The 20,266-nt window shown below is 35.8% G+C and overlaps 1 protein-coding gene across 1 annotated transcript in view; it reads right to left on the bottom strand.

Moving 5' to 3' along the window:
* The window catches only part of LOC128871847 (chloride channel protein 2), a 158,969-nt gene that overhangs the window by 127,589 nt on the left and 11,114 nt on the right, over nucleotides 1-20,266 (bottom strand). Inside the window, exon 2 of the mRNA XM_054113956.1 lies at nucleotides 10,216-12,096. Coding sequence (XP_053969931.1) covers nucleotides 10,216-10,413 — 198 coding nt within the window. The 5' untranslated portion in view covers nucleotides 10,414-12,096. The remainder of the gene's footprint in view (nucleotides 1-10,215; nucleotides 12,097-20,266) is intronic.

Below are 20,266 nucleotides of genomic sequence, written 5' to 3'. Positions count from 1 at the left end.
GGAGCAGAAGCTCGTGCAGAAAACATGAAAACGAAACTACTGCTGCGGGCTACTGAAATGCATGCCCTTAGGGTCATAGCTAAAAATACCTCGAGATGGGATACCAGAAGGAAGAATACGACCAGGAAGACCATCAAAACGATGGGCAGAAAGTTGTAGATATCTCAGCAGAAAATCAACCACAACAATGATATGAATGTATGCATTATATTGTACAGGAATGTACAACAATCTATGTTTAACATCCCTAAATATTAAAATGTATTTATGTATCGATGTATATACATATGTAAACTGTAATGTTTAAAAATGTATGCATCCTAATTGTTGTGTAAAGAAAAATAGGCAAAGCCTATAATAAAAGATAAAGAAGAAGAAGATTCCAAGAGAATTGTCCACAAGGAGTTCCTGCCAACGGACCAAACCAATGTAATTTTCTATATTGACGTTTTTAAGGACTATTTTGAATAAATAAACTCAAAGTTATCCTGTCGTTTCTATTTTAGTTCAGTCTTGTTTATTTTGGACCTCGCCTTGTACATGCTGGTTGTTTCTATCTGTAAAAATTCAGCTTTGGACTATATATTGGGCAGCTATATTTGCGAATGATGGTGCAGTGAAATGAAAATTGAGTGATCAGACTACGAAATGACAGCTGATGTTAAGACAGTATCTATAACTTTCTATCTATAGGGATGGCCAGAAATTCGGTAGGACAGTTATGTTTTATGTAGCGGCCTCGACCTGACATTTCTGTTTTAACAGAGGTTTTTTAACATAATCATATTATAGAAGGCGGAGATTTGAGGTAAGGTGACGGTTGTCATATAGTATTCGCTTGAAATTACTAAATTGCACCAAATAACTCAAGCGAAGTCAATAGCATTCACACCGTTTAGGGCTACTACATATTTTTACATATAATACAAATAACTCAAGATTCCCATGACAGGCGGTTCTACGTTATCGCACGACCTTGACTTATATCTGGCCAAAGTCTGTAACACCAACTGCATTCCCCGTACAAAAACAATAAGAACCCAAAACTATACTTAAAGTGTAGGTAAACTGTATACAAAAATTTCAATTTGCAATTTGCAAAACGGAGCTTATCCTTACTCTACGTGTTCCTTTTCAAATCATCCGGTTGCTTTAATAAACGAGCAGAGCTTCGTTAGTTTTAGATGGGCTATGTCCGCTACATCGGTTAGAAATGCTGTATCGAGAGTGCGCAGCCTTCTCATAGCTAGGCTTTCACACTCACATAAAAGGTGTCTGACTGTTTCCTCTTCTTCTGTATTAAGACAGCTTCTACAGAAATCGAAGTAAGGGAGTCCTAACCTTCTAGCGTGGCTGCCTATTAAACAATGACCAGTTAAAACACCTATCATTTTTCTTATAGATTCTCTGTTGAATCTTAGCAAGATCTTCGATCGACCGCTGTTCCAGTTCGGCCATGTCTGTCTGCTTAGTTCGCATGTTGTGAGGTTTTGCCAGATTGTACAGCGTTTTTCAATAGGTGCGCTTCAACTTTTTTCCGATAGGGAGGGCGAACGACGCAATATTTTTTATTTTTCGCTTGTCATTTGTAAACTTCATTAGTATACATTTCATCATGGAATGCTACACACTTGAGCAACGATTGCAAATCGTGCAAATTTTTTATGAAAATAGTCGTCCAGAAAAAAAATAATGATCAAAATTTTTACCAAAAAATCGTCTTCAGTGATGAAGCTCACTTTTGGCTCAATGGCTTTGTCAACAAGCAAAATATGCGTTACTGGGCAGAAAGCAATCCACACGTGATTCATAAGGCACCGTTGCATCCCGAAAAAATCACTGTTTGGTGCGGTTTACATGCCGGCGGCGTAATTGGCCCATATTTTTTCGTTGACGAGAACGATCGCCACGTTACTGTGAATGGAAATCGATACCGCGACATGATAAACGATTATTTTTGGCCGCAATTGAATGGTATGGACTTAGACGACATGTGGTTTCAACAGGACGGGGCCACAAGCCACACAGCACACGCTACAATTGATTTGTTGAAGAGTAAGTTCGATCAGCGCATTATTTCCAGAAATGGACCGGTCGAATGGCCGCCGCGCTCGTGTGATTTGACGCCTCTAGACTATTTTCTTTGGGGTTATGTGAAGTCATTGATCTACAGTAACAAGCCGGCGACGATTTGTGAGTTCAGAGCCAATATTGAACGCGAAATTGCTGGAATTTCGGCCGATTTATGCAAAAGAGTGGTCGAAAATTGGGTTCAACGATTGGACTTCGTAAAATGTGCACGCGGTGGTCATGCAAAAGAAATCGAATTTCATACTTAAATGTATATGTTCAATATATATAATAAAAAAAAAATTAGTTAAAAAAGTCAAACCGTTTGTGTTTTATTCAAAAAAAAAGTTGAAGCGCTCTTACTGAAAAACGCTTTATTTACCTTTTTGATGGTTTCCCTGTCTATAAGTAATTTACAAGTGGCTATGGGCATGGGTATCAGCGCCTTATCCGGTTTGAGATCGAGCGTTGTACCGGTTCTTGCAAGTTCATCCGCCTTACAGTTTCCTGCGATGTTCCTGTGGCCTGGTACCCAGATAAGGTGCACCTTGTAGCACTTAGATACGCCATCTAGTATATTAGTTTAAAACATTCTAGAACTGTTTTTGACGAGTGCGTTTTTGATTCCAGCGCTTTTATTGCTGCTTGACTGTCCGAGTAAATGAAGACTTCATTTGCGGATAATACTCTCGTTTTTATTTCTTTAAGTCCCTCTTTTGCGGCAGTGACTTCCGCCTGAAATACACTGCAATGATCAGGTAAGCGAAATGATTGGCATACTCCGAGTTTGTCGGAGTAGACCCCTCCACCTACTTGGTTATCCAGTTTTGAGCCATCTGTGTAGATGTTTAAGTCATTTATCTTAACAATGAGCCCGTTATCCCATTCCTCTTTGGAAGGAAATACTGTGACAAAGGATTTATTGAAATTGATGTCCTTGGTCATACAGAAATGAGGACAATATAAGTAACCATAAAACAGAACCGAAATAATAAAGCAAAAATAAAAAGAAATTCTCTTGAAATAAATTTCACAACCTGCTAATAATTCTTTTATAATTTTTCGCTACACATTTTAGAATACACAGCTCCTCGAATGAGATTTCATTTGTACACACCTCTAATCAACATTCTCAAAATAAAGTCTCCTATTGACTTAACGCTTTCATGTTATGATCTTAGCAAACAGTGAACGATTTTGATAAGCATTTGAAGATGTGCCTGTATGGCTTTTTTAATATTTTTTTATGGCTTTAGCCTCCATTACGTCTATTAAAATATTAGTTGGCGTAGTAATTAGTTTCTACATACTTACATATATTTCTATAAAACAAAAGAAAAGAGTTTTGCAAAACATTTCCATATACGAGTATATCAGTACATAAGTACACATGTTATCACCCTGCTCTGAAACTGTCTGCAATCAGCTGTTGATTAAAACTAAATAAGTATGTATTATTTTGCGAGTATGCTCCCGACTGCTCCGAGATGGATGTCTTGTGTTATAACACTGCGTTACAAAAACGAACTTTTTTCTATCCTATGAACCAAATATACTTTTTCCGAAAGGGGAGAAAAAATAAAAATACACGTGTATCGGCGATTTTCATGTACACGTCAGAATTTTTTTTATCTACACTAATATTATAAAGAGGAAAACTTTGTTTGTTTGGTTGTAATGAATAGGCTCAAAAACTACTGGACCGATTTTAAACATTCTTTCACCATTCGAAAGCTACATCATCCACGAATAACATGGATTATATTTTATTTTGGAAATAGGGCTCGAGATATAGGTCAAAACGTGGACCCGGGTAACCTTCGGATGTGTATGTACAATATGGGTGTCAAATGGAAGCTGTTGATGAATGCTTTAGTCCAGAGTATTTTTCATGCCGCTCCGTGACTAGGGTCTCGAGATAGAGACCAAAACGTGGACCCTAGAATGTGTTTGTACAATAGGGATATCAAATTGAAGCTGTTGGTGAATGCTTTAGTACAGAGTGCTGGGTATCAAATGAAAGCTATCAACAGTGCTTTAATACGGGGTAATTTTCATACCTATTGATGACTAGGGTCTCGAAATATATGCCAAAACGTGGACCCGCCGTGTCTTTGCACCGAATTAAACCAAACTTACGCACATTGTTAAGTAAGTATTGAAAATGGGTTTCGTAAAGTTTGGTTGTAATTCGGAGCACTGGCAACGGGTACAGCGTTCTTTTGAACCAGCCATAATGTCGGTTACTTTTTTAACGCTTGGGGCGGAACTGAACTGTCAAATTGACAGTGTGAGTTACAATGTGTCAATATTTCTTTCTGATTTGGATGCCATAAGGAAAAAACGTAAGTGCAACATGTAAAAATTGTTTGTGAATTTTTTTGGAGTGGATTTTGGAACAGTGAATAATTTCTTACGAAATTTGAGAATTTAATGTGAAATCCGAATGAAATTATGTGTTCGTGGAAAAAAAAATTTTTTTCGTTTTTTTTTTTTGAAAAATATAAATGGATAATGGTTAAAAAAGCTCCAATGCTTAATAAAACATATAAATTGAAACGAAAAATTCATGGATGATCAGGAAAAAAGACGATTGTTTATTCATATGCGTTGATTTGAAATTTAAAAACAATCTTCTTTTTTCCTGATTTTCAATTTATATTTTATATTTACTCAAAAACAAATAGAAAAACAAAAAATATTGTTTATGCCAAAGCGCTTGAATAAAGAAATAAATATTATGAAAATCATATATTTTCTGTTCTAAACCATATCTATTCTATTTTAGTGTGCCCAGCGAAGGGGACCGGGTTTGCTAGTATAAAATATAGAGCTCGTAGTCCGTCTGTGTGAAAAACTTTGGATCAATTTTTAACCCTTTTTCCGTGATCCAATCGCGCTGAATTTCTGCAGGCAGACTCGTGGAAACGCTTTTATTATGTAAAATTAAAAAAAAAAATTTTAGCAATTCTCAGATTTTCTTGAATTCTTTTTTTCTAAAAAAAAATTTTTTTTCTAAATTTTCGGCATAACTTGAAGGAACTCCAAATTTTTAAACAACTTATTAATCTTTAATTTATTGTTTCATACAACACACTCTGTGCCATTTGTGTATTTGTTACAGTTCCGGAAGTTCCGATCATCTGACAGTTGCGCTACTAGGAGACGTACACTTTGCAATAGTTTTAAGTTCTGTTGCGCGAAAACGTCTTTCTGTATATTTCATCTTACGAAAAATGCAGTGCCCGACTCGAAATAACTTTTGTTACATTTGTGGCTTATTCGCACCAAGTAAAAATTTAAAAAATATTACGAAAACAGTGGTTAATTCGTTTCAGAAAATATTCAACAAAATAGTTGCAAGTTATGAATTTTCATCAAAATTGAATGCTATCGAACAACGTGCATGAAAAGGCACAGTTGCCGTTATTGAGTAGTTTCTTGGCAACAAACGAGCTGACAATTATAAAAATATTGTTGCATTATATTATGATTTCGGCATATGGCGAAATGGGCATATTAATGTCGCTAAAGATCCATTTCCTTCACAATCATTTAGATTGTTTCCCTGGTGATTTAGGAGCTTGTAGCGATGAACATGGCGAAAGGTTCCATCAGGATATTGCGGCTATTGAAAGGCACTTTAAAGGACAAGACATTACGCATATGCTTGGCGAATACTGTTGGTCTATTTGTCGCGACACTAACACAAATGCTTACAAACGCAAAAATAAAAGGCATAAGTTTCTTTAAAAGCATTAAAATTTTTAATGTAACAACTTTTAATTTAAATATAATATAATTAATAAAAAAATTCGGGGTTTTATATCTCTATTGTAATGCGGAGGGAAATACCTTTCTTTTGATACCCACATCGGCATATCTCATGAAATTTTTTTTTTTCAATTTCGAACAGGTGGAACATTGTCAGTGGCAACACCTAGGTGAAAAGTCTAGAAATGTGATTAATAGTACATGTAGGAGTATGTACAGGGTTGGCCATTGAGTAACCCTATAACTTTTTACTGTAATTTCAGATCAGCTAATGACATACCGCGTTGGAAGCGTCAGTCGAAGGAGATTTATACCATGAAACAGTACACCCCAATAGAACGCGCTGAAATTGTTCAGCTGTACATTCAAAATTCCTTCTCGATTGTAAAAACGCAACGTCATCAAATCATTATGAGTGATGAGGCCCATTTCTCCTTGAACGGAACCGTAAATAAGCAAAATTGCCGTTTCTACGCCACTGAAAACCCTCAAATTATTGAAGAGGTACCTCTCCACGACCAAAAAGTTACAGTCTGGTGTGGCATTTGCGCTGATATGGTCATTGAGCCGTTCTTCTTTGAAAATGGTCAACACCAACCATTGACCGTCAATCAAGAGCGTTATCGGGCCATGATAACCGATTTTGTGATGCCGATTGTTCGTGAAAATGGTATGGAGCACTTCTGGTTTCAGCAAGATGGCGCACCACCACACACAGCACGAGCCACCGTCAACTTATTGAAGACTTTGTTCCCTGGCCGTTTGATATCAAAAAGCGGCGATTTTGACTGGCCGCCACGATCACCGGATTTGACGCCACCGGACTTTTTTCTTTGGGGCTATTTGAAATCTAAGGTTTACGTCAACAAGCCAAAGACACTAGGCGCACTTAAGGCCAATATCCGACGGGAAATAGCCGCCATATCGGCCGAGACGCTGGCCAAAACTATGGAAAACGCCGAAAAACGAGCACATTACGCTATACGAGCTAAGGGCGACCACTTGCGCGATATCATATTCAAAAAGTGATGTAAACGAATCTCCTTGAACTAAATTAAATGTTTTTCACAATGAAACACAAAAAAATGTTTCTTTTTCCATATTTTTTTAATAATCACATGGGTCAGTTTAATATGGCCAACCCTGTGTATATGCATATATTGGTCATCCACTATTTCCTAATAATACTTATGCCTCTAACCATGAAATTCCAAGAAACATTCAGACTTTCTTAAAAAGGCTACAATGCCCTCGAAAGCCAAGTCACACGAGATTTAATATTTCAGCCATGACATTCACAACCTAACATCAAATTTTCTTTCCACTAAAGGAGTATGCAAAAACTTCGCTACTTGAAGTGAGATATTAGAATATTATACAAGAAATCCTGCTATAGACAACAAGAAAGAATTTAAGGAAAACTATTTTATGCCGATACAATATTTTTGTGAAAAATAATATATGGTACAAATGTTTTGTTGTGTGAGAGAGCTTAGTTACAATTTCTCAAGCACAACATTTGTAAAACAAGCCTGATGCGCAAGATCAGTATGTAATAATAAAAAAAAAAAAATGATTTGATAATAAAAAAAAAATACTTAATTTTCATTCGAGATGGTCACCATTTACTTCCAAGCCTTCACACGATTAGGCCAGCTATTGCAGCACGAACGGTTGGCATGTATATTGACGCCGCTGCTCGAACCAAAGACTCTCCAACTATCTGTAAGGTCTTCGACAGCCCATGCTCTCCAATTCTGACTGAAAACTGTAGTTCAGTGATGAATGATCTGAACTTACAGACCGCCAATCTTCTGCGGCTTTTTTTAGCCACTGCTGGATGGTTTTCTCTTATGGGCTGGAGCGGAATCTTGCTGAAAAATGCAACGCTCTTCATTGATGAGAGTACTGTTTAACTGCTTCACCACTCCCCCTTAAACATTCTCCGGGTCGATTTTACCCCGGTCGAAAACCCTTTTTCGCATAAATGACTTTACAAGACACTCCCACCAAACCATTACGGAGGCAGGATGCTGGCCACACCGAACCTCTGGAACAACATTTTTTTCGTCTTTAGAAGTTTTAGCATAGATTTTGTCGTTTTGCATATTAAAAATTTTTCAACAGTAAACATTGTCTCATGTGTGAAAAGAATATTTTCATGGCCGTTGACCGCGTGCCACCGAAGAACAAGCAGTTTCTTTGTCGAGTCTAATTTTCTTCAAGCGCGTTTTCAAAAGTTGACCAGTTGAGCGACGGAACAATTTTATGTGGAGATTATCTTTAATTAGCCTTGCATGGATCTGGTCGATACATTCATTTGCCTGGACATGACTTTCAGCTTTCTAAGAAAATTTCTGCGAATTCTTTCTCGAACGGCTTTTATGGCTGATTGGAACCACGCGAGGACAACCACTTCCTCTTGTGTCTGTCACTTCAGACAGTCATTTCATACTTCTGTCTGTCATTTCACACTTATGAAATACAATCACAGCAATGTGATTTTCCTTAGCTCACCACTCCATAGTTAGCAAGCGAAATTAGCGATTGCACTGAGTGTGATTTATGAGTAGACAATGCATACGAACAAAAGCAAAAATAGCGGAACTTTTTTCTGCGAATTCGTTCTTACCGTATGAATTGTAAAATTTGTCACAGAATTTAGGCAGATATGCATATGTCATTTTATGTACATCCATATCTGCCTAACTTTAACTAACAGAAACATGCGTTCTACCAATCCGTGTAACATAACATATTCCAAAAATAGCAAGAAATCTGTTTTTCCTTTGCTTTCGAAGGCGTTGCTTTTATTACATACGGGTTAGTGTCAGCAATGTAAGCGGTTAATCACTTTTGTCATCTTTCATTCTTTTATATCCTTTGCTCCTATATATTCAAACGTAGGCACCTATTAGGATTTTTAATTATAAATTATTCAACTTGAATTATTATAGTTTTAGTGGTTATCCCGCAATCATCGCGTTTTTTACCGGTTGGTTTCTTTCTGCGGAACTTACCGCTTAATGAAATATATTTTAGGGATACGAAGATTTATATAAATACACGAATTCAATGAAGCCAAACCGTTGTTTTTTATTTGGTAATTCGCCACAACAACGGCAGTTGTGGCAGTATGTCTCAATCTAAGGTCTGAAAACTTAGCCTTCCAGAGATCTGAGAAGTATTAGTTGTAATGAGTAATGAGCATCGAACAGGTGTGCGAGTATTCGCTGCTCAGTTGTATGCGCCATTTGGCAATGTGTGAACAAAGTCGAGAGTTCCTTGAAACTAAGTAGAATCTCACTTTGTGGACTACTAATGGATCCCCAGACAGTTTGCCACCAATATTGCCAATACCTTATGTAGTCTCATAAGGTCGGCCAAAGGGTGGTCTTAGTAAACAGTAACTCCTACCTTATTTATACTCCCTCAATATTAATTTTCTACGATAACTTTCTGCCTTTCATGACAAAAATGCACTAGGTGGTAAGTCATTACCTGCCGAGCGAGACCGTTATTAGGAAAAATGGTTTCTATGTTTTGGTGTTTCATTCACACAGTGGGCTTTAGACCCGATATCTACTGAATGGTAGCCGGCGGTCGCTAATAACTCGAGTAAAAGTTGAAATGGCTGAACGAAATTTCGCTCACACAAATACCATTTGCCCAAGGTTAGGATAGTATTGCAATGAGCAAAATCGGGAACTTACAACGCCCACTTTCTACATATGTATGCATGTATCTAAAAAAGGTTTTGAAAAAAGCAAAACATACTAGATTTATGTAATTAGAAAAGCAAATTTACTTTAGAATGAGCACCGGATATAATAAATTCAGACTGGCATGAACTTGGATTCCTCTATACATGTTTTGTAATATTTTTGTTTTTGTCAATATTTGCATAGAACATATCACAATACCAGATCGATTTCGCAAATTGATAAAGATTGAAAAGTGCCACGCCACTCATTCGTGCTTGTAGTGAGGCATCAGAGTGTTTAAAAGTTGCTGCCCCTGGCTCTCTTGTTATACAAATAGTTTTTAGCTTCAGTAATTATTGAACTAAGTGAAAGATATTGAAATATTGAAATTTGTACTTAGTAAATACTCAAAGTATTTGAAAGAAACAAAAACATATTTTTTTAAAAATCGCTACTCAAGCATGGATGTCTTTTTATATAAGTATGTACATTTTTAGTTAGGAAATTCCTTGCCCCATTTTCAGGTCGTTATTGAAATGTTCACTTAGTGAATATTCAAATATTTGAAAGAATCAATTTTTTTTGTAATTTATCGCTTTAATTACAAAATAACTTTTAATATTTATATTTAGAAACTGCAAAAAAAACTGGTTTTCTTTTCACTCACCAGAGTATGTGTATAGCCGAGACCAGACTCGTCCTCCTCCGGATCATCAGTACTACCGCCAATTGAAGATGCATTTGTTAGCCGGCCAATAGAAGATGCATTTGAATAGGTACGCATTGGATGGATTTTGATATGTGTCATGGATGGCACAGACAGCAGAGATTCCATTTGGACGGAGTTGGTGTTTTTCAGTTTCATTTTAGAAGAATTGGTGTAAATCACTTTTTATTTAACTTTTTCAGTCTTTAAACTTATTTTTGCTTTATGATATTATTTTTTATAGATTATCTTAAATACACTTTTTTAACCATTTATTGTGATTACATATTCTTTTATACATAAGATCACAAACCTTTTGATTTTTTTTCTTTTGTAATTTCACTTTTCTTAAATTAATTTTATGTGACTTTTTTTACTTTAATAACACAACTTCATTTACTTTAATTTATTTACTTCTAATCACTTTTGTAGCCCAAACTTTCCACACATGTGCGATCAGTTGCATTTGCATCACAGTTATGTTGATTTCGAATTAAAATGCTCAGGAATTTATTTAATGCGCTTGTTAATGTAATTTTATTACACATTCCTTGTCGTTAAACACAAACTTTCTCAAATAATTTTCACACACATTTTCTTCCCGCACAAAAATCATGCTTTCGACACACGCTTGATGTTCAATCTTCACCCTGAGTTGCTGATGATTACTCGTAGTCTTCTCGAGTAGCTAAATTGTTTCTGACATGCAGTGCTCTGATTGTGTTGATTGTCAAGTTATCCGCCGCCAACATACAAAAAAAATCGCCCAAAGGAAGTAGTAGCAAAGAAAGAATTCTTTTGCAGCAGTAACAATAACGGCAACAGTGGCTATAGCATCGCGATTACTGACGGCTCATAATCGGTTTCAACTACGCGTAAAATGCAAGTGATTCGAAGTATTAAGCTGTGCGAATACTAGTACTAGATTTGTAAGCGAATGTACATTCAACATCGACATCGATAAACCGATTCACCGGCACTTCACGAAGTATCATATGTAGCTTGGTAGCAATAGTTACGATCGGCGATTGATCGTTTCACTTGTTTGCTTTTGCTTTTTTCTCTCTTGATTACTAGATAGACTACTGTTGAGTTGTTGAAGCACTTAGTTGTTGGTTTAGTGGGTTGTTGGGTGGATTGAATTGGATTGGATGGTGTGATAATGTCTGTTTTTCTTGCTGATAAGTCAAGATGTAGTGGTAGGGGATGAAGTATGAGTAATGATTGTAGTATGCGTTATGCTGTTATTATTATGATATTAGTTTTTTTCTCATAATTCTGCCTATCTCCTTTCACACGAGATGCTCTTATAAATAAATTAAATGCACGTGACTGAATAACTTCTTTGTAAGCGTAGTTGTTCGAAATACCAAGATAATAAGAAGAGAGTGAGAGAAAAAGAGAGAGATAGAAAAAAGTTATCGAAGCAACTATGTACTTAAGTGCTTTGAGAAGGCAAATATGTATGCTGATTGTGTGAGTTCATATTTATGAATGTTTACATATTCTGCGGGATCCCAGCTGGAGTAGTACTTAATAATGTCACATGATCATAGTTTCCCATAAAAAAGATTTTACTTTAAAAACACTTTGATAAAAAATTGGCACATAGTCAGACACAATGAATTATTATATTTTAAGTTTACTTATTTGCATTTTTAACACTGAAGTTATTTTTATGTATATTTGCAATTCCTGAAGTGCAATTATCACTCTACAGTTGTCAGCATCAAGTATTTGTTGTCACAGACACACTGACATAATTGATCAAAACAAAATATAAATTTTAATTTTGTATAAATTGGTCGGAAAAATCCACTTTCAATGATGTCTTCCTTCGACCTGAAATTGTGAAAGACACGTCACGTTAATTTTATTGCTATCACAATTATTATATATGAGTAAAGCCATGTCAAGTGATCCTCGAAAATTTCACTAAGTCACGGATTTTAGGGCAAGATGTCTCATTGTGTAGTCAAAGTCATGTTAACGCTGTTCTATAAATATTTCGCGCAAATTCCAATTTTAGCAATAGTTATTAACAATCAAAGTTTTAAGCAAGATTAAATTAAAAAATTAATTACTCCGAAACTACAATAGATAATGGCGTGAAATTTTGCACACCGTTCAAGTATTGTCTGTACTATTTTTCAAGTGTTAATAACTCCTTTTATTGTGACAAATAGATAAATAAATAATAGCTTTTTGTAATCAGTTGCATTTTTTTATGTTTTCTTCACGCTGTTAAACAATCGGACTTACGGATAATTGTGCGGAAAACGCTTACCTTCAATAATCTGAAAATAGAATTTTGTACTTTTACTCCATTTCCGAGATATTGGCTGTTTTGTAACTTGATGCGCTCGACGGTGGCATTGCTGCCATCGGCTGATCGGTCGCGCGGTGGCTTGAGGACCGCGCAAACTGAAGCAGCGTGCACGTTTGAACATGGACAGGATTTATTGCCTATTGACTGAATTCGAATTTTTCGCAGACACACTGTTTTATCAAATCGCCCATATTCTCCTTGAAATTTACTTTACACTTTTTTAATTCATGCCTGATTTCATAAATTTTCAAAGCCACATTCTGATGCGTTTTACAAACGCAAGCACTTTGCGTCCTACTTTGCCCAGCGACAATGCATTCGCGAGGCCGAAGTTCTTTGAATTTTGATAGACCAATTAATGTCTCAAGGTATTCTATTCTAAATTGTTCGTGTAGATCATTCAGATTAAAAAGTAACAATTTTTTTTTCTTTTGTTTTTTTACCGTTATTAAACACAGTTTTGCAGTCTTTTATTCCAGGTAACAGTCTACTTGAATAATCAGACAAGTAGAAATTACGCACTTTTTCGACAGACAAGTCTGAAATTTTTTTCCACGTTTTTTAGCTGGCACAGATGCAAAGCCATTTTTTCTTCTCAATTTTTTAGATTTCGATGCCATTCTTTTTGAAACAGAAAATGTATCGCACATTTTTTTCACGGTCCAATTGTCTGGAATTGTTGTGAGTATTTGAATTTTATGGTTGATACTGTTCTTTTCAAGCAAAGCGTCTTTAATATTTTTCACAAAAGCTGAGTATGGATTTTCTGTTTTTTTCTGATTTTTTAATTCTGCATTTTCTGTTCCTTTTTCGGAATTAATGACGTCTGCAACAATTTCTTTGAGTTCCTTATCGCATAAATCAGAATACCTTTTTTTTTAATAGGTGGTTCGCCTAGTTCTTGCAGAATTTTGTTCACTTTATCGAATTTCAAAGAATGATCAATGTTCTTTATTTCGAAATTTTCATCCTCCGAATCGTCAAAAGAATCTATAGAGCTATCCGACGTCTCACTTTCTCTACTTTGAGTAGGATTGAAAAAAGAAACGTGGCGATTTACTCTAGCGGAGTCAGCAATTTTAAATGTTTTATTAACTTTCACATTAAAAATTGAAGTGTTTTTATTCATAAGTTATTGTTATAAATTCATTCAATTGTCCTTTGAGGTTAAAAACAGCAATAAAAGACAAAAAATTTGGAAAGTATGTAAATATCTAACGAAATGCACATTATACAAGCAAACATCCATTCACTCTGAAAAGAAATAATTTTCAATCGAAATTCAAATCTTGTTTGCAACAGCAGACAGTTCTGACAATGTTCATCTAGTGCGTTCACAGTAGTTTTCGCACCCTGATATAATTCCTTGCGACACATTTTACAAACATATTGACCAATATATTTTTCAAATTTATCATTCCACTTAGATGTCACCAAAAATAAATTGCGTCGGACACAATTATGGCCTTTTTTCATAAACAGATTAGAGCATACGCTCGGTCGAACAATAATTACCATAATATTGAAATATGCAAATATGCTCTGTCACCAGTCATCACTTAAATCGAACTGTCACAAAGCAGTGTCGAATTCAGTCAATAGGCAATAAATCCTGTCCATGTTCAAACGTGCACGCTGCTTCAGTTTGCGCGGTCCTCAAGCCACCGCGCGACCGATCAGCCGATGGCAGCAATGCCACCGTCGAGCGCATCAAGTTACAAAACAGCCAATATCTCGGAAATGGAGTAAAAGTACAAAATTCTATTTTCAGATTATTGAAGGTAAGCGTTTTCCGCACAATTATCCGTAAGTCCGATTGTTTAACAGCGTGAAGAAAACATAAAAAAATGCAACTGATTACAAAAAGCTATTATTTATTTATCTATTTGTCACAATAAAAGGAGTTATTAACACTTGAAAAATAGTACAGACAATACTTGAACGGTGTGCAAAATTTCACGCCATTATCTATTGTAGTTTCGGAGTAATTAATTTTTTAATTTAATCTTGCTTAAAACTTTGATTGTTAATAACTATTGCTAAAATTGGAATTTGCGCGAAATATTTATAGAACAGCGTTAACATGACTTTGACTACACAATGAGACATCTTGCCCTAAAATCCGTGACTTAGTGAAATTTTCGAGGATCACTTGACATGGCTTTACTCATATGTACATTATCCATGCGAAATTTTAAAATTAAGCAATCTAAATTACACTAAAAATCTTATTTACAAGCTCCCAAAATAGGTAGGAAAAATTCTTCCGACTTATTATCATTACTTTTTATGTCATATCACAATCTGATTATATAGCATAAAGCGTTTTTATAGCGTAATTTTGATTAATATAATAATACAACATCTGTTGTTTGTTTTTATTTGCGATTTGGAATATTTATAACTTTTTTCTGTTTTTCATTATTTCGTCACACATAAAATTTGGATTTAAACAGGCATGCGAAATACGTTGAAAACTTATCCTTTTTGAGTTTAACTATTTCAGTGGCCTCCAAATATTCAATTTTTTTTACTTATTTATTTTGCCAGCTGAACTCTTATCTATTAAATTTGTTCCGTTCGCCTGATTATCTTTCGCATGTTTTAAAAACATGTCATAGTTGGCACGTGCCCACCATTCGGATGATCCAGGGTCGACATAAAACCTTAAATGGTAGAAAAACTTGTTTCCAATAGTAGTCGCATCGCAACAAGCAAGTCAAGAAAAAGCTATTCAGAAACTTCGCCCACCATTTGGAGGTAGCATAAAACTGTAGCGCCCTCCATTTATAGGACAACATCAAGCCAATCATAGACAAATCGTATGGACCAATGCACCTCCAGTAGTCTAGGTACATACAAGTACATACACACATACATATGAATGCTATATACAGGCAGTATTCAGGCATAAACAAATAAACTTTAGTGTCCTATTGTTTCCAAATGCGCGCATAATAAATGTTTTTGCGAGGGACGTGCTATAGGGGCAAATATAGCCTTATTTTCACATCCGAAAATGTACTCTCCGACAAAGTATTAGAGAAGTATCACTGTTTTGGCGACCGTCGTAGTCGAATGGTGCGTAACTACCTTTCGGAAGTGCCCAAGTTTGAATCTCCGAACATGAAACACCAGATGAAAGAAAAAGTTATTTCTAATGGCGGTTGCCCCTCGCAAGCATGGCAAACCTCCGAGTGTATTTCTGCCATAAAGAAGATCCTCATAAAACAAAAAACCGTCTGCCGTTCTGAATCGGCTTAAATCTGTGAGTCCCTTCATTTCTGGAATAATATCAGGATGCACACCACAAATAAGAGGAGGGGAGGTTTACACCCAATAAAAGGTGTAAACGTAAATTAATATCAAACTTTTGAACATTTTAAAATTATTAGTTATTTTTCTTTCATTAAAAGTTAAATAAAAATATTGAAATTGGTATCAGTTGCAAAGTACTCAAACAAATGTTTCATTCTAGTGGGTTGACACAAGTTTTTAATAGAATCCAATGGCATAAAACTCCGGTCGACCCTCTATTTGACAATTTTTTTTGATTATTTATTCATATTTATTATTTAAAGCTTTGGGATTACCTTCATGCTTTCCTTCCTCAGAATAAATTAATGTGTTAAGAGTTAATTATTAATTAATTTTATAGTTTTTGCATATATTGTATATATATAATTGGCGCGTACACCCTTTTTGTGTGTTTGGCCGAGCTCCTCCTCCTATTTGTGGTGTGCGTCTTGATGTTGTTCCACAAATGGAGGGACCTACAGTTTCAAGCCGACTCCGAACGGCAGATATTTTTATGAGGAGCTTTTTCATGGCAGAAATCCACTCGGAGGTTTGCCATTGCCTGCCGAGGGGCGACCGCTTTTAGAAAAATGTTTTTATTAATTTTTGCTTTCAACGAGATTTGAACCAACGTTCTCCCTGTGAATTCCGAATGGTAATCACGCACCAACCCATTCGGCTACGGCGGCCGCCCATATATCCCACCATTTTTTATTGCGGAAAATAATTCCAAGGTAGCTTCTAAAAATTTTCCATTTTATTTATTTAATAAACATAATATTTCCTTTAAAAGCCTTCCAAATTTCACACATGCATTTATCAAATATTCGCTACATTTGTAAGCTCTAAAATTTTACAGCTTCTTGTCTACTATATCAGTCACGTTTTTATGGCGTATTTTCGCACGTTAGTTTGCGAGTTTTTTTTATTTTTTTATTATCATTTGTTTCTACTGTTAAGTGAAAAAATGCCACTTGTTGCATGGCAAATTTAAGACCGCGCGATACAGGGTAGTCCAATTACAGATATATTTTTTAATTAAATATATTTTGGCACTGACGGCTGCTGAAAACCTTGCCAATTAGTCAGTATCACAGCTCTGCGGGACAAAATTAATCGTTTTACATTGGAGAATGCTTAAAAATATTGAACATTTGTTTCCAAACTGCTGTGTTACCAAAACTGCGCTCTCTTCAAGAGACTGTGAACGGAGATCATTTCCGTATATATTAAAGAAAGAAAGAAATGGTAGGATCTGGGGATCGGAAAAGCCGCACGTCATTACAGATAACGTCAATACGTACGAAAAGTGACAGTTGAAGCGGATTTTGAGATGGCGACATCATTAACCCATTTTGTTTTTTTTTTTTGTGTTTAAAGAATGCTGCTCTGGAAACGCCATATCAGTTACAGAACCATGATTACCGACTGCTTATGGGCTGAAATTTATGATATGAAATTGAACCTGTCAAGAAGTTGGCATCACACAGCTCATATTCGCAATACAATCAATATTTTACTATGTTCGATAAATGTAGTATTAGATTTCATAGTTAATTTACCTTAAAGGTCGAGCAAATAATACAGACACGATCCAGACCATTTCAGGCGACTATTGATTAAGATAAGATGATAGTTAGATAGTTATCATAATGAATAAGATAAGATGATGATTAGGTATTGTTAAAAATGGGGCTTCTTAATTATTTCGCACATAAGTATGTACGTCTAGAAGGTGAAGAACAGAATTGGGAGTAGAGCTACGAAAAGATTATTTTTCTTTCTATCTTTCTTGGGATTTTTCGAATTATCTCCGTTTATGAGGAGATTTTTTTATCAAAAAGGTTTAAAATAAAGTGTCCGTGACCGGTTATTAGACTGTCCGGCTATTGGGATGTTATTTGTAAAACAACGAACACCTATGCATTAATTACCAATAAATCCACAAAATTAATCTACCCGTTCACATATGGCAGATTACCTGCAAAATTGAAAATCAGCTGTCAATACTGTTGTGAAAGGTTTTTCTTCATAGAAATATATTTTGGTGTTTTTGGTTTGTTTAATTATTATTAACGATATAGAGAAAATACAAGGAGAAGGAATAGCTAATTTATTTGCGCAATTGGCTGCTAATAATAAACAGTCGGAGGAAATCCGTAAACGACGTTTACTGATGTTTCAAAAAGTTTTGGCAGCACTACGCATTCGAAATTCGATATTTACGACAACATAGACACAGGGCAGCGAATAAAGATCCAGCGACTACGTTGTCTGGGTCATGTCGTCCGAATGGATACAAACGCTCCGGCTCTGAAAGTATTCGGTGCGTACCAGCTGGTCGTAGCAGAGGAAGAGGAAGGCCTGCTCTGCGTTGGAAAGATCAAGTTGGTGTGTCCAACTGGTGCCGGTTAGCGTGAGAAAGAAACGATTGGCGCGCTTTGTTAAACTCGGCCAAAATCGCGTAAGCCGTTATCGCGCCAATTAAGAAGAAGAATAAGAGGGCACACGCTTTTTTCTGTTATATGAATGCTTAATTAGTAATACCTAACAAACATTTTACTAGAGCTGTGTCTACAAACCTGTTTTCTTTGCCGGCATGCATTTTAATAGTTTTAACTTTGACGTTTTTCTTTAAACACGTAAAAAGAGATCTATTACACAGAAAACACAGGGTTCTATGTCAAAAAGTATCGTTATTATCTAGGATTATTTTATAATCTCAGATTTCGGGAAAGAAATGTTGTATGGGAAATCTCGCTTTTTAATTACGGAATGGGAGTTAATCACAAAAAAGTAAATCATCTTCTTATAAAAGAACGGATCATATTATAAAGAAAAATTAATCTTTGTACGCGAAATTTGTCCCGCCATTGAAGCTGTCCGGTTATAAGGACTGAAGGTAATGAGGAGTTTTGCTGTATATAAGTATATGTACATATGTATAATTGGCGCCTACGGTTTATTTTGTTAGATGTTTGGAATAGCTACTCCTCCGATTTGTAGTGTGGGACTTGGTGCTCGAGCCGGGGTCTTGCCGAGTTTTAGTCACGAACAAACCCATTCTCTAACGAATTAGTCTCTAATTATTAGTCCAGATTTTATAACATTTGGCATTACATCTCTTAAAGTTCTACATACCTCACATACAGTGGAGGTCAAGAATTTAGTACTCTATGCCATGAGAACATTCCATAGTTTTTTCTTCTTTGCATAATAAATAATTACTACCAATTTTTTTTTTATTTCAAAGTTATTTACTAAGTATAGAACAGGTACTGCACACAATCGATGTGTGATATATTCTTCAATTCATCACAAAACTCATTTACATCTAAGTAGTATTGTTTAGAGTTGTACTCGAATTAAGCACAGATAAGAAAAATCTACGTTACTTAATTTGGTAAGTTTTAACGATAGATTACATCTATAAGCAGAAATAAAAAACATAGACGTAGTTATAAATCATGGCGAAAAAACATGGCATGAAGTGCAGCGACAGCTTACTCAGAAATTAAAATCATCTGGAAGCACAATTCTAGAAATTCCGAAGCATTTGAGATGGTCTGAAACGAAACACTTAAACATATTCAGAAATATGGGACCACAACAAATTGGACAACGACCTAGAGCGCGAAAAAGGCTTCATAAAAATGAGTTGAGAAGGCTATGCCCTCATTAGCAGACCCAATTAAAAGTTCCAACGCTTCATCAACATTTGGCGACAATATACAGGGTCCGACACTTAAAGTATAACTAGCTTTAGACCACTCGCGCGGACCAAATGAGAGTCCAGAGTATTGTTTATAAGCGCGGGGAGGCGTTTTGCCGATAGTAAACGCGAAAAAAGAAAATCAGAAATGGATTTCAAACGTAATAGTGTGATTGCATTATATTTGGCTGGAAAATCCCAATGGGCACCTTAAAGTAAATAAAGTTTTTGTTTATCGCACCATTACTCGTTACAATGATACTGGTAGCATCGCGAAACGTCATGGAGGTGGTCGTCAAAAGACAGCAACGACACGTGAAATGTTTCAAAAAGTGAAGAAGCGACTTGAGCGAAATCCCCGACGAAGTGCCAATCAAATGGCGAAAGAACTGAAAATATCTGACCATAACATCCACCGCTTACTGAAAACTGATCTCAAAGTCAAGCCTTATAAGATCCAAAAGACGGATGATCTCACACCAAAGCAGCAACAAGTCAGACTTGAGATAGCGAAGTAGTTGCTTCGCTTGGACGAAAGCGGTCAATTACCGAACATTGTCTTTTTTGACGAGAAAATTTTTCAAATTGAGCAATTCGTAAACTCCCGGGTTTATTTGACCGATCATTCATACGAGAATTTGAGTCATCGATTGGCCACTAGGAGGCAGAACCCG

Source organism: Anastrepha ludens, chromosome 2 (genome assembly GCF_028408465.1).
Source record: "Anastrepha ludens isolate Willacy chromosome 2, idAnaLude1.1, whole genome shotgun sequence".
Taxonomy (NCBI): Eukaryota; Metazoa; Arthropoda; class Insecta; order Diptera; family Tephritidae; genus Anastrepha; species Anastrepha ludens.
This window is presented reverse-complemented; position numbering and strand designations above follow the sequence as displayed.